Genomic DNA, 16,171 nt, shown 5'->3' with positions numbered 1-16,171 from the left:
CTAAAACAGCTTTTTCTTATCTGATTGGAATTGAAAGAGTCTCATAAATTCTGGAACTGATTTAGCTGATCCTCAATGCTGGAGGAATTTATCCCAAGGTATGGTTAAGCTGGATGTTGAGTCTGCTTGGAAGAGGTTTTTTAAGGTAGGGGTCAAGCTGCATCAGAATTGGAGGCAGTGTGTGAACTAGAGGAAATGAATGTTTTTTCAAGGCCACGTAGCCTGAGGCACTTGTGGAAGTGGCTAATAACCACTTTGTACTGAAAAGGAATGAGAGATTTCCTGCCTTCATATTGTTAAGGGAGAAAAAAAAAGCTAAGCAGTCTTCATGTTGTGCTTTTAACACAAAGGACAAGATTTCCATGCACAGACTCTGAATTAAAAGGCATTCATTCATTTGCCCATTTTATGAAATATACATTCATAACACAGGCCTGGGTCCTGAAATGGCTCGACTCCCTTCCCAAGAAGTTCCTTTCACCTCTAGGGAGAAAATGACATAAGTATGTTTGGGATCACCCTTCTCTTCCTTTGATTTGCAAAACTTTGTCTTTTCATAAAAGCAGGTTGAAAAGTCACAAAAGAAATTCAAAACCTGAAAATATCAGGTTTTTCTGTAGCACAGGAAGTTTTCTTACCACCCTCCAGTTCAGCACCCGTATAAGAATCTTTGAATATTTGTCTAAATTGTGTTTCCAAATCAATAGAAAGCTGATGATTCTACTTAAATAATTAAGGAAACTGCTGGAGGAATATCTTTCAGTAGAGAAATATTCCCATATCATTTTATTAACAGCAAAGTATTCTTTCAGAAAAGATGTGAAGAAAGATGTGTTCAGAAAAGATGTGAAGAAAGCCAGAAAGCCAAAGTGTAGCCCTATACTACAATTTAGGCATCTCACTCCCCTCCTTTTCTTTCTGACTGTGAAGTTTACTGGCCTTAATTCTGAAAGGAGAATCACACCATCACAAATGAGCAAACAAAAAATGCATTTGCAGGTGGAATTTAGTAACCCCCAGTTCTGTAGATAGCAGAATTGCACCTCATTCCATTCTAGGTCATCCAAGACAATGAAAGGAAGATGATAAAGGAAAATGTTCCTATATTTTTTTCTCCACTCTGTTACATACAAACGTTCCCAAACTGTCAAAGGAGAGCACACGACTGAAGGGAAGGGAAGGGTTTTTTAGTGAACATTACATCGATGTAAAAACAAGTGGCTGATTTCACTCCACACAGAGGAATCTCTTCTAAATTAAATCCAAGTAGTCACTGAAATAGTACAGCTTCCTGCAGAGTTATCTAAGCTGAATCCAAAGGACTTGGTATATTTCTCTAGTGTCCTGTGAAGATGAATGGCAAGTTTCAGAGATAGTCTAGGCAGGTCAGCTGGATACCGAGCACAGGCAGATTAGACCGTGCTTGAGCATTGTCTGGAGCTGACAGCATTGCTTCGATGTCTGCAGCTAGGTGAGATGCTTCTACACAGCTCAGCAACATGCACTGGTCCTTAGTTTCACGTGATTAGCTTTTGCAGTGGAAAAAATTTTATACATAATGCTTAATGCTTTTGACAACCCCAAATAACCATAGATTATTTTCTTCAACGAGTCTTTGATTCTTTATAGAAATCTTCTAATTATGGGTTTTCTTTTCAATTTCCATCTTCCTTGTGCTCTTAGATCCTCTAAGCAGAGTGTATTTGAAACCAAAAAATCCATCTGACTCCTTGAGTACCTACATAAATGCTAACTACATTAGGGTAAGTAAATGTACACTATTCCTGTGCTTCTGGGACAATATTTGATTTTCCACCTGAATAGCCATTTTTGCCAAGGTATCTCTCACTTTATTCCTATCCACCTTCATTGAAAAATCCTAATCTTTTTGTCTACATTGCTGTGACAGAAATAGTTTCATGAGCTGTTTGTACCAAAGACCACATGGCCATCAATGTGCTAAAATAGTTCCAATAAGAAAAAGGTTATCAAATACATTTAAAAATATTAAGAAATACATGCATTACTATTCCTGTTTACTTCAATATTTACTGTTTTATGTTGTCTTACTGCCTTACAGGAAGGATGTATCAATATTTCGATAAAGAAAAGATCGGAGTCAACATCAATATAATTGCTCATTGCAGTCATGTTATCTACAAACAAGTTCAGTGATCATGGCTTTTTCATATTCTAGCAATTCATGTTCCTGAAATCACAAGTTAATTAAACAAATATTGTAAAAGTTTGTGAAAATAATCGTAAGCAAATGTATTAAATGTCCATATGTGCAGCAAGATGCACATTATTCACCTGTATATATATTATTATATAATATTATATATATTATATACCCTGTATTGAATGGTTGCATGATGTGTACTTTACCAGCACAAACACTGTTGGAAAGTATTATTTCTAAGTGATAGCTATACCTCAATGACACACACACAGAACTTTCTTGTGACACAGTGGATGTGGCAGACAATACTAAGAAAATACTTCAGTAATGTTTCAGGACTATTGTCCATTACATGGAAAATCAAATATTTTGATTAGAGATCCTCAGCTGGACTAAACATATCACTGCAACTGAAATTATGGCCTCTGAGCTCAACAATAATGCTGCTTAATTAAATAACAGTATATGAATATGTATTTTCACATCCACTACACCTCTTACTCTGCTTCGTTTTACATCCTGTCCTTTCAGTGTTTTGTATGAAGGACATCACCTTGTAAGTAAGCAGTGCAATTGTCTCTGAGGGGTAACAGCACAACTCATCCATCAGCCAGACTGTGCTTTGAGTCCTGTGAAATATCCCTGTCCTTTGTGCCATCATCATAAAAGCCAAAATACCGTCATTTCTTCTGCTGTCCCTGGTTGAAGTGTGAGCAATTGCAGAAAAAATCCAACCCAAGAAATGAAATCACGAGTCTGGTTGGGGTCCTGACACACCTGTCTCTGACAAACTACATTCAGTCAAATTGGTCAGTAGAGGGAGAACTGTTTATACCAGTTGAGGATCTATCCTGTTGTTCCATACAGTGGATAACAGTGCAGAAGGGTATGAGCAGGGAGAAAGCCACCCAAAAGGAATACCTGTGGTTAGAGGGCTTTATACCACCTCAAGCAGTTCTCCATTCATTCACTCCCTTTAGATTGCTCTTAATCTGCACTGTTGTTGGGCATTCTGCCACTGCCTAAACTCACAAGTTCTCCTTTTCACCTGAAAAATAAAAAGGCAGTCTCTTGTTTTTTTCCTATTTCTTCCTGCCTTTCCCTCCCTTCTGGTTCTCCACTGTTTACCCAGCCTGTCTTTGTGTGTCTCAGCACTCCCTGCACTGATGCTGTCCCTCCTGTAAGGTCTCATAAAGAATTTTCCTCCCTTAGCAAAGATGCAGTGAACTGTCTTTACCTCTACAAATACTCATGCATTTTAAATCTTTTTTCCTGTCATGAAGATTCAGAGAAAAGAGTTTTATTTTTCTCATTTTTTTAATACGGCATCTTGACTGTAAACTATCTTGCAAACACTGCAGCAGTATAAATCATGCACTGAAGTACCACTGGATGATAGAAACCTCCAATACTTCATAGAACAGCGTAAGCTAGAAGAAGTCAAGTAAGCAGGGAAATTTCAGAGGGACTGATATATACTTAGGATCATTTCAGTTCATCGAATCAGTAGTTCCCAGAGGAAAAACTGTTCTACTGAAAAATTTCTGATCTGCTCTACTGTTGCTCTAACTGCTTTCAGCTCAAATAACTTATTTTTTTTTAATTCCAGATTCCTCTTTCTGCTTAGAATCTTCACCTGTGACTTTGACTGACAACATGAATTTTAAGTAAATGTTTTTGTGCCTGTTTCTAAACCAGGGATATGGAGGTAAAGAGAAGGCATTCATTGCAACACAGGGACCCATGATTAATACTGTGAATGACTTCTGGCAGATGGTTTGGCAAGAAGACAGCCCTGTCATTGTTATGATCACAAAGCTGAAAGAAAAAAATGAGGTATGACAACTAGCCAAACCAAGAAATTTTTTCCAATGATGCTGCATGCTATATAGAATGAGCCTTAGCAGATTTGAAAGAAAACCAGCAGATAACCAGCCCTCAAATACCTGGTAATGGGCAACGTAAAAAACAATGTCAGTGTTCTCAAACCCACCAGTTGCAATTGCGTAGCCATCAGAAGAGTCATATTTAAAAAAAAAAAAAAAAAAAGACAGAAATTACATTTCTGAAATCTGTGCTATTGGGTTCATACTTTATTAAGAAACACCTTTTTTACTTGTTGGTTGCCTCTGGGCTTCTTGCTAATTACTTTCTGTTATGTAAAGAATAGATGTACAAATGGGTAGTATTACGGTTAGAGGTTTCTTGGCATGGTTGAAGTTTACTTTTTGGTATAATAACAGTTTTTTAATCAATTCCACATACTACAAATCATCTAGATCATCCCAGAAACATGGTTTGTTCTCCCAAATGCCAGTACCATGGAGAGACTTAACTGGAATGGAAATATATGGCTCTTTACCTTAACATCAATTGCAAGTGACAATTGCATTTGAATGGCTAATGGCCATCTAGCTGCCTGTTATACAACCAGTGACTTTCAGACTGATTCTCAACTATATCTTTAATAGCTTTATCTAGTATTTGTGTATGTTTTTGCCAGACTTTCCTTGATAGTGCCAGATTTTACTGCCACACACAAGGAATAAATACCACTCTCCTGTGATTTGGAGAGTTGCAGCCAAAAGAAAGCTCTATTTTGAGGGTTTAAATGTTACAGAAGTTGTTCATAGGGCTTGTGGACAGAAGAGAGACAGGTGTAAAAAAGTTCGCCTTCTTTCTTGTATCCAAACTGATAGATGGAGTTGCTCTTCCCTACTCCAGGCAGGTGTTTTCTACCATGTTTCAGCATGTTTTCAGGTAAGCATAAGGGCCATGTTACCCCTGCCTCACTCACCACCCTGCACTTTAATTTCAGTTGAGTGTGATGGCAGAGAGATTGATTTTTTTCAAAGTTCCCAGTCTCAGAGATCAGGGGGCTGTGTGCATTTCCAAGGCACAAACTCAGTGCTCAGTTTAAAGGTGGACTTGGTTGACATACTGTTCCTTCGTTCTGCATTTGACCACCATTTGACTCTCTGTCACAATGAAACATGAAACACTTCTAACGTGGAGTGGCTTTAAATCCAGGTGATTTTAAGAAAGGTGTATATAAAATACAGATTGGTGCTGGAAAACATCCAGAGATTTCTTTCTAAAACAGGTGCAGTTTTGAACTAGGCTTTTCATACCAGTCCTCAGAAGCCTACATTAAAAGGATTCCTTCTGAAAATGTAGGAAACTTACCCCAATGTAACTGCTCAAAAGAATAAGTATTTCACTGAGGAAATGCTGACTGTTTAAACACTCACATCTGACACTGCGTAAGAAGAATGACTTGAAAGAAATGCTCAGTGATTTCCAACGTGTCAGGAAGCCCTGTGTTTACCTGAGTTACGCAGTCCCTCAGCTCTGGTGTTTATCTGCATTGTTGTGGCCTGCCAGTGGTCATTTCCTCCTAATAGAAAGGGGGGTGGAATCTCAAGTAGTTCCCAGGCTATACAGAGAGGCTGTGTTTGCACAAGCTGTCCTGCCCTGTCTAGAAACCTTAGGAACTCTCCCACCATTAGTGTGTTCATCCTGAGGCCTTGATTTGCTATTGAAAAGAAAACAGCTTGGCTAACTGCTAAGCTCAACCACATCAATTTAACTGTTAAAGTATTAGCTGCCTATGGAGAAGGCAAGAACAAAAATTCATTAATATAATAGCACTTGATTTTTATTTTTTTTTTTTTGCTGTCTGCTGTATTCTTCTCATTTTCAGGGAGGTGCGTTTGTAATATTCACACATGCAAATGCCTTCATATTTGAAAGCATGTTCATGTGCTTTTTCACATGTAGCCCTGTACAAACAAACTCCCAGATCAGATTTATAGTACAGGACCCATTCCTTAGTTGATGTATCACTCATCATCCTTTTCAGCTATAATGTACTAGAATGTACTAACTAATGTACAAAGAGGGAGCTATCAAATGAAACAAAGCGCACATGAAAAACAGTAAGCTCATCAATAAAGTTATGTCCCTAGTATAAATATAATTATCTGGGACATTAATGCCCTAGTTGAATATACCAAGGTTATGAATTTGCCATAGGAAGGGGAATTGTGTTAAATGGTTATAAAAACAGATTTCAATGGAGTTAGTTCCTTCTTGAGATGAAAAATCATTAAGACTCACTGTGATAAGATTTTTTTGTAAAATGGATAAAAATACAATTTGAAAGTAGAGTGCTAAGCAAAATATTTATTATATTTTAGCTGGGTGAGGAAACATGGAACAAAAAATTATTGTTGGGATTCTTTTTCATTTTGAACTCTTATGAAAAATGAAAATTGATTTGTAAGCAAGAATAATAATAAACAATGTCTGGAGCATTTTAAACAGAATCTGTGAAACTTTTACTCAAGTGTATGCAGTGTCTGAACAGGTTGGAAATCTGCCTGTCCAAGGAGAGTGCACAGCAAAGGAATCATAGAATTGTTTGCATTAGAAGGGACCCTTAAAAGCCATCTAGTCAAACTCCCCTGCAATGAACAGGGACACCTACAGCTAGACCGAGTTACTCAGAGCCCAGTCCAGCCTGATGCTGAGTATCTCCAAGGATGGGGCATCCACCACTTCTCTGGGCAATCTGTTCCAGTGCCTCACCACACTTACTGTAAAAAACTTTTTCCTCATATCCAGTCTAAAATTTCCCTCTTTTAGTTTGAAACCATTTCCCCTTGTCCTATCACAACAGATGCTGCGAAGATGTGTCCCCTTCCTTCTTATAGCACCTCTTTAGATATTGAAAGACCACTATCAGGTCTTCCCAAAGCTTCCTTCAGGCTAAAAGGCCTCAGCTCTTTAAGCCTGCCCTTATAAAGGAGAACTTCTACTTAAACAAATAATTTAAAAAACTTGGAATTCTAGGCTCTAATTTTAGGATTAATATGAAAGAAAATATATCTCAACTAATCTAGGTGACCTCACTGAATCATAGAATGGTTTGGGTTGGAAGGGACCTTTAAGACCCTCTAATTCCAACCCCTCAGCTATTAGCAGGGACACCTCTGTCTAGACCAGGTTGCTCAAAGCCCCATCCAGCCTGGCCTTGAATGTTCCCAGGGAGGGGGCATCCACAGCCTCACTGGACAACCTGTTCCAGTGTCTCACCACCATCACAGTATGCAATTTATTCCTGACATCTAGTCTAAATCTACTCTCTTCCAGCTTAAAGCTATTTCCCCTCATCCTGTCACTACATGCCCTTACAGAAAGTTCCCCTGGAGCTTTCCTATAGGCCCCCTTCAGGTACTGGAAGGCCACTATATGCCCTCCCCAGAGCCTTCTCTTCTCCAGGCTGAAGAGCCCCAGTGCTCTAAGCCTGTCCTCATAGGGGAGGTGCTCCAGTCCTCTGATCATTTTCGTGGCCCTCCTCTGGACCTGCTCCAACAGCTCCATGTCCTTCTTGTGCTAGGGGCACCAGAACTGGAAAAAGCAGTAGTAACCTCCAGAGGACAATTCAACCTCTTTATGAATGAGCTAAATGACCCACAAAGGGACCTTTGCCATCTCTAATCTTCTAATAATATGTTAAGACATGTTCTTACAAAGTTTTATCAACAAGACACGTGAATTTCATATATTACTGATTGTTTATTCAAGACAACAGAGCAATGTAACCATAGTCAGCTATGTATCCCACAGATAATATGCATCTTGTTTACTTTAAAACATACTAGCAACAATACTTGTAAATCAGGAAACGTATTTTGGGAAGCACAAATAAAAGGTACTTTGCAGCATTCTGCAAAAATAAAGGACTAGTACTGCAAGATGCTTTAAACAATGCGTGTTTATTCTACTCAGATTACGGAAATCTTGTTGTCAGTAATTATCTAGAACAATCTTGTCAACTCACTATTTAAAGTTCATATCACTCTTTCTGCAACATTTTTCCCTTGGCCTATTGGCACTCTTATCTATGCATAACAAAATAGATTTTGGAATTCAGAAACTTTTTGCAGAGTTCACATAAGCACCTTTAAAGATTAGTCATAAGTTGAGTATTGGCACCATTGAGATGTCTCAGGTTTTGGAAAAACTTAAGAAGATTAGGTCCTAACATTGAGGATTTTTGTATATACATGCAAATCCTGCAATCCCTCCTAAAGTCTACCTCTCATGCTTGAGTTACTGGCAGCAAATAGAGGGCAGAAATAAAAAGGGGTTCTGGAACTGAAGCTTTCTCCTAATTATTCATTAGTGTTGTGTGTTTGTCTGATGATAGAAGCTGTTAATGTATAAATTGCTTGACACAGCCATAAGGAAAAATAAGCACAGTAAGAACTGAAGCTGAAGGAAAGCACCTTCACAAATGTCTGAGAACTGTTAAACCAATTTTGTTCAGAGAGTTCAAATCCAGAGAAAGTAAAGCAAGTAAATAATCCACCAGCTGAGCCATCTTTTGTCCATTCAGCAGAGCTGTCTGGGGGAACCAGACTGCAACAGAAGCACTTTTTGACAAGTTCAAAATCCCATGCTCCTGATCACAGGCTGACAGTGGCAAATAGCAGGTGCCAGTCCTGATCCAAGGCGGAGCCAGGTCCCATTCAGACACAGAGATCCACCTCCAGAGCTGATACGTAAAGCCCAGCACCCAACAGGGCTGGGATGTAAGGAGGCAGAACAGGGGATGAAGAGAACCTAAGCCTACAGCCCCTCATAGAGGGCAGGAAAAAGACCAAAATAAATTGAAAGTCATGTGAGATGCTGTTTGTTGTATGAACTTCCTGTTCTGGCCAGGAATGTGCCAGGGTCAGGCACCAGGTCAGAAATAAATAATCATTAGCTGAGAGTACCAGCAGATTGCTACTCAGTGCAATTGAATCCTGAGGGGAATTTTAAAGATGGTTGGAAGGCAAGATTTTCTACAAGAAGAAAGAAGAGTCCCAGCTTTTTGCTGGTGTACAAGGTGGTTGAGGATATTGTTTTCTAGCTTAAGCAAGTTTTAAAATATCTTGCTCATAGCTGTAATGTGTTTGCTGACTGCGTAGAGAATTCAACCCCAAGCTCACAAAATCTGTGACCTATTTAGAAAATGCTGTGAAGGATGAATGTGCTTAAAGGAATGTTAAGATGCCTGTAAGAACAGCAAGGAACAGGACCAGCAAAAAAAAAAAAAAAAAAAAAGTGGGGACTATCATGATAAGAACAAGTGAATTATTCCATTTTTCAGGTACATACAGTGGGCAGTGAGCTTTTACTGACTACAGACAGGAGGTTAGGGAACAGCCTTCTTAACCATTGCATCTGGCTTTTGGCCAGGTCTAAAATATACTGACCTGGGACCAGTGGAATTTCCTTTTAGGTTCAAGTAATAGCTTGAGGCAATTTTTTTTTCTTATGCTCCTGGGATTCTCTATATTATTTTCTGTCTATCTGATATATTTATCCCTCCCACCTTCGCCTTTATCCCTTTATTAAAATAAACCTTCAAAAATGTTAATTTCCCCACATAGCTGACTTAAGTATCTGGTCCCAGCTCTATTTTCAAGCTATTTGTTAAAGCAGTAACAAACAGAACTTTAAAAAACTTCGTGGAGACTGTGTTAAAAATAATCCATTGTATATCATTAAATGCAGATGGGCTGTTAAATGAAAGTTATTTTAATGGACGGTCCCGTTTCATTGTCCACCCAGCACAAGTTGCCAATTACAGTTCTGGGAAAGAGTCAAGAAAAACTTTAGGACAGCCTGAAGGCTTTGTAGCACGCATTGCATACTTTCATTTATCAAGAAGTCTCAGGGGTTGACCAAACTATTGTTGATTGTCTGGGTACAATTGTGTATTTAGACTTTTTCCCATATTAGCACTGAAAACTACACTCCCAGGGAGGGGCATGAATTGCAGATCTCGCGGATGATAATAGCTGTGTGTCACATGGGGTGATTGTGGAACTGGTGAATGCTTTTTTTTCATACAGTTTTCTGAGTATTTTATTGCCATTCTTGGTGTCCTTGGGGAGACACCGAATTTAAGATGTTCGAGTAACTCTCCATTTGAATGAAACTCTCTGATTTGAACGAAACCAGCCAGATTGGCCAGCTTTATCTCAGAAAATGTGGCTGTCACACACCTTGCACTCTAAAGGTAATGGGCATCTATTTTTAGAGAAGTATTTATACAGCAGGGATGTTTGCATTCAGTTCTATCAGCTGGTGGGGTCAGCAGCAGCTGAAAGATCACACCTGGAGGTAAAGCCTGGCATTTACTTTGAACACAATCGAATGTGTTTCTGGCTCATTTTTAGCAGAATTTACTGGAAGCTGTGTTTTATGGCAATTAATTGTATTAGAGATTGCATCATTTTGCTGTGCACTGTAAGCTACTGTTCCTTCAGCAAGTGTTTTTGAGGAAATGCAAACAAATCATTTTGGGGATTCCTGTTCTTGTGGGACTGTCTGTTCTCTCACTGTTGGATTTTTATTTGGTTTTTGTTTGTTTGTTTGTTTGTTTTTAATCTGTGTCGAACATTAAAGAGAATGTTTTCTTTAGACATTATGTTTTAATCTAACAAATGAGCATTGTTTCAAAAAAATGTGACTCTCGGACACTTTATACTTGTGAGTTAATGAGCATTTATTTTTAGGGAAGTATTTAAATGACAGGGATGTTTGCTTTCAAGCATAGACATACTTCAGTGGAAATGAATATGAAGTTACAGTTGATCTGAAAATAAACTATTGCAGGGGAAAAATAATGTTCACTCTGAAGATACTATTTCATCATTTTTTCAGAAGACTCATTGCTGAAATAATACAACACTACTGAGTCATTAAGAATTCTCAGTCTAATTTTGTGTAACTGTAACAAGACTGTTCCATGTATAATAATAATGTGATAGACATCTCAGGCAAAACACTTTAACATGTATGGCTGAATTCAGTAAGCACTTAGGGCACATCTGCATGCTTTGTTTTATCGTGGCTCAGGAGAGTAAACAGGATAAAAAGCCTTGTGAGGACAGGACAAATTCTAAACCTCTTACTCAGGAGAAAATCCCATTTAGAAAGAGTAAACTTAATAAATCTTCAGGTTTCAGGAAAAAATCATCCTGAATTTTTGAATATATAAAATAGATCCTTCAATTGAACCTCGCTGAGATTTTAAAAATAAAAACAGCTGTTGTAAGCATTCAGTGATAGAGATTCATATTTGAAAACTCAGATCCTGAAAATCGGGCCTAGGTCATTAAATAAGAAGCCCACAATGTCTTATTTAAGAATGCTTCTACCATCAGTCACGCTTTGGTTGAATTCATGTGTACTTTTGAGGCAAAGAAATTCTGTGTAAAAATTAATGTGGCTCCAGAATCTAGTTTCTTGACAAGACCAATGTTTGCTTTCCAGAAGTGCGTGCTCTATTGGCCAGAAAAAAGAGGAATCTACGGGAAGGTTGAAGTCCTTGTAAACAGTGTGCAAGAATGTGAGAACTATACTGTCCGTCAGCTCACAATAAAGGTAAAAATCTGCATCTGAGAAGCATTGTTACTAATGCGTTATGTTTTCAATTTTAAATAAAGTAAAACTGTTTTTTCAAAGAGCATAAATTCTTACAAGAGAAGTAACTGGGCTGTGAAGCTCACAGCTGCAAGGTATAATTGAGACCAAAGCTGTGGAACACATCATATTGCTGCTTTGTATCATTCTGACAATAAAAAAAGGGCTTCAAAAACATGCAGATTTCACTCTCTTGAATTAAATTTGCTTTGAGTCCCTTTTAGTGTTGCCAAGATGAAGTAAAGGGATCTTAGTTAATGAAAGAACTAACACAGCATCAGCCAAAAAATAAGCTATCCGTGTTATATGTAGGGTGCCTCTATAGCCCATCTGAGAAACTAAAAATATTAGGAGTGCATAAGGAAAACTTCATAGTTTCATGGCTCTGACTAAACATTAACTGCGCAAAATAAGGTGGATGCTCCCATGATGCTAAGTTACTGCCCATATTATGCTTATGGGACACCACCACGAGCTCCTCCTGATAGAGCTTTACAATAAATAAGTGATGACCTGGGGAGATTTGCTTAACATGGGAAATTTGGGGAGATTTGTTTCAGCTCTGACTGTCAGGTGTGGATCAAAGCCATACTGCCAGGCTGGAAGCATACAAGTTACTATAGCTTGTATTTACCTTCTTTGCTTGTTGAAGTAGCAACAGTCTCTGCTGGAGAGACTAAACTGGGTGACAATATAGAAGGGCAATTCTTTGGCACCTTCAGCTTGAATACTCTTGTAATTTTGGTATCAGACTTTTATGACAGTATCCTTAACAGGTAGCAGAAATTGATAATGTAGAGAGAACCAGAAGCCCAAATCAGCCTTACTGCTGACCCAAGACAGACCCTGACAACTCCAACTGACAGCACAGTCAGCAAGTCCATAATCAGAGTGTCTCAGTAGGGCTTACATACCTGGAAAAACAGCCAAGATTTCAAGTGCACAAACCTTGCTTACAATTGTGTCCCTGGAAGCATGTCTGTTCCCCTCAGTTGTATCCCATCAGTCTAATAAAAGCAAATTGTTAAATCTCTCTTGACATTCTTACCATAACATTGAGGAAAATAAAAAGAACTGCTAACCACAAGCATGCATAAAAAACCTTGATGCTATTTCCAGCAAGGGAGTCAGTCTCGGAGTGTGAAACACTACTGGTACACATCCTGGCCTGACCACAAAACCCCCGACAGCGCCCAGCCACTGCTGCAGCTGATGCTGGATGTAGAGGAGGACAGGCTGGAAGCACCTGCCCGAGGGCCCATCGTCGTGCACTGCAGGTAATTTGCAGCCTTTTTCTTCAAGAACTGACATGGAAAATGACATCAAACAGTCCTCCTAAACAAAGAGCATATCTAGGGAAGAGTAAAATTCACCAGATCCTCTTCATGCTAATTGACTTTTTTGGTTCCTTTCTGAGTTTTGGATAGAACTCCCTTGTTGCTAGCAAATCCTTTCTGAACCATTCCCTATTTCTGCTAATTAATTCTGTGTTTGAAAGACCAGCTGGAAAGATGATTTTGCTTCTGTTTCACGTTCATGATTTGCTTTCTTTTTTATCTTGTTACATTATTATGTAGCTAAGTCAGATGCAACGCCCTGTGACTGGCTGGATGAAATGTAAGATACAGACATCGGGTACAAATTTGCAGACCAAAACACACCAGTACTAAAACTTGTGAACATTTTCACAAAGGCAGATGGTTCTCAAGAGAAGAGTGTTACTAACACAAATTATAATGAGCTCAGCTTGCAATCAGTATCCTTGCAATCATTCTGAGGACGTTTCATTTTATTGTTTTGTGTCAATTCATTGCCCTATGTTCTAATATAAGTAGTAGGAAATAGGGCTAAACTTTAATATTGGTGGGAAAATATTGGTGAAGCAAAACAGAAAATAAAATGAATTCAGTGTTTCCTTACTTCCTTTGTCTCATAGATATGATACATCTCTTACAGTTGGGATAGTACCATTTATTCCTACAAGTCCATCAAAACCGGAGCTTTTCATCTTGAGCCACTTCTTTTCAAGTCTATATTTTGGAGTTGAGAAATGGAAGCCAGATTTAAACATTATTTTGCAAATCCAGAATGTGATGAATAGGAATTTTCCTAAATTGTATCCAGCTGTTTTCATCGGGAATTGCAGTTTTCCTAAACAATGCACAAATCCGTGAATGGACAATGAGGTTCCCATTTTTCTACTGAGGGTGTCATGTCTTTAGAGGAACAATGCGTCTTTCCAGTGTGAGACATGTGACAGCAAGGCCTATAATTATGAACAGGAATTGATTGAAGATCTATGTCCTTGATTAAAATTAATAGTTCAGTAACAACACAACTATCTCTACACTCACTACGCAATGGGCAATAAAATGGATAAACCCTCTCATACCACATTCTCCTGTCACATCATTTCTTCCATTTTGTTCTGAGTTGCCAGTGAGGTCATCCAGACCTTACAGAGCCTGTGCACACTTTCTCAGACTTGAGATACAAATGCACAATTCTCAGTTATTTCTAATGGATCATTACAGGACATGCTCAAGCATGATGCTTAATCTGAAGCAGAAGAGCTTTCATAATCTCTGAAAACTTGGAATTATGACATGAGTGGAAAAAAAAAAATCAATTTTTCTCTGTGTCTTCTTGTAGCCTATCAGCATAGGGTGCTGTCTTACAGACTTCACTGATGAGTCCATTCAGGACTTGGGATATGAGGAGGACTTTAATCATCTTAGCAAAGCAGCAGTTCCTGGTCTGCAAACACATGAAAAAGGAGTAAACATTTGTTTTGTTCCTTGAAATTCAGCAGATCTGATTCTCCAAAAATGAAAGGGTTTCCAAAGGGAAAAAGTTTTAAGTCAGTCTTGACAGTCTCTATAGTGGTATTAACTGGAAAGATATATAAGCTTCCTCTTTCATGTCATTCATTTAAAGCATGTGATAAGCAATGCAAATATTCTTTAAAATCTGTCCTTTGCATATGTATCTAATACATCAAAATAAATTTGAGTTTAATGGCAACAAGGGGCTTTGAGAGCAAATATATTTTGATTATTTTAGATAGAAAAGATTTTTTCTAAAAACCATTAGAAGAAATAGAATTAGAAGCTAATTTAACCCTATTTAGTCAGTGAAGCCAAATTCACCAACAATCTGTCCTGCAATTCAATTTCACTTACATCTGAATTGTTTAAACTTACTAGCTCTGTGCATCAGACAGATGTCTACAAACCCCTCTTTATAAACTCTGTCATTCTCCTTTTTGGTATATCTCATGGATACCAATGCCCAAGAAGACTGGCTGTCAACTCAGCTCACTTGATCTTTTCTTACACTGCCAAATTTAACTCTCATTAACCCCTCATGGTAGGCTTAGATATCCTCACATATTTCACTGCTGAGTCGTCTTGGGAATACTCAGTTCCAGAGGGATGTGTTCTCTCTTGCGTCCCTAAAGAACTCCTATCTTTCATTCTGTGGTGAGTAGGTTGTGATTTGTTTCAGGCGTAGCAAAAGGGTGTGGGTCTGCTAACACTTTGCACTCATATGTATCAAGCTTTCATCTAAGACACTCAGTGCATTCTTCCTGGCTTTAATTTAAATAACACTTGCAATACTCATGGGTCAGGCAGCATTCATACCTGTTGCAGAGATGAAGAAAGCAAGGCACCAACTGGCTATTTCCTCTAAAGCCAGGCATGGACACCTGGACCCAAATCCATGTTTTAACTTTTTTCCTCATGTTTTCCTGACATGCAGCATGGCAGGGAAGAGCTGTACCGAATTCCATGTTCCTTAAGCCATTAGTCAAGGAAGAGATTTTCAAAAGTGCTGGGGGCTCAAGGAGTAAAAATAATGTCTGTAATGGCTGTTTCCAAGCAGGCATCAGTAAAACCTGAACTTACGGTATCGAATCCTTTTCTGTCTCGCAGAATCATAGGAGAGAATGTTAACTTCATCAGCATAGTTCTTTGTCCTTTTACCCTTGTGGTTAGGGGAAGAGCAGAACTCCTCTGTCCTTGAGGACTTCAAATGTAGAGTCCCTTTGACTTATGCCTTTAAGGTGTTTTTTTTTTGCCCTTCTCAGTGCCTGCACTGTGCTAGAGAATATTTGGACTTTGTGATGATAATGGAGATTGCTTTTCTAACCACACACTTGTGTGCAAATGGGAAGTGTGTAAACACAAATTGCCCACAACAGTTTGACAGCTGGAAGAGCTCACCCTTCCATGTCTATCTATGAAAATGAGGTTCCTTGCTAGGAATTTGTTGGTTACAGCAATTTAACATCATATTTTTAGTGTTTTCGTGTCTGTGTAGTGTTTTCCAATTAATTCCTTCAGTCAATTTGCTCCACTCATTAAATTTGCTCTCTTTTCAGTGCTGGTATAGGAAGAACTGGGTGTTTTATCGCCACTGCCATTGGTTGTCAGCAGTTGAAGGAAGAAGGAGTTGTAGATGCATTGAGCATTGTCTGCCAGCTACGAGTGGACAGGTGAG

General features: G+C 38.6%; 1 protein-coding gene across 1 annotated transcript in view; it reads left to right on the top strand.

The window, feature by feature from the left end:
* The window catches only part of PTPRR (protein tyrosine phosphatase receptor type R), a 144,638-nt gene that overhangs the window by 120,753 nt on the left and 7,714 nt on the right, over positions 1 to 16,171 (top strand). The window contains exons 9-13 of the mRNA XM_090138714.1: positions 1,684 to 1,763; positions 3,881 to 4,018; positions 11,519 to 11,629; positions 12,788 to 12,945; positions 16,053 to 16,166. Of these exons, the coding sequence (XP_089994840.1) occupies positions 1,684 to 1,763; positions 3,881 to 4,018; positions 11,519 to 11,629; positions 12,788 to 12,945; positions 16,053 to 16,166 (601 nt within the window). The remainder of the gene's footprint in view (positions 1 to 1,683; positions 1,764 to 3,880; positions 4,019 to 11,518; positions 11,630 to 12,787; positions 12,946 to 16,052; positions 16,167 to 16,171) is intronic.

This window comes from Phasianus colchicus, chromosome 1, assembly GCF_987193195.1.
Source record: "Phasianus colchicus chromosome 1, bPhaCol1.hap1.1, whole genome shotgun sequence".
Taxonomy (NCBI): Eukaryota; Metazoa; Chordata; class Aves; order Galliformes; family Phasianidae; genus Phasianus; species Phasianus colchicus.
Note: the sequence above shows the minus strand (reverse complement) of the source record. Positions and strands in the feature narration are given on the sequence as shown.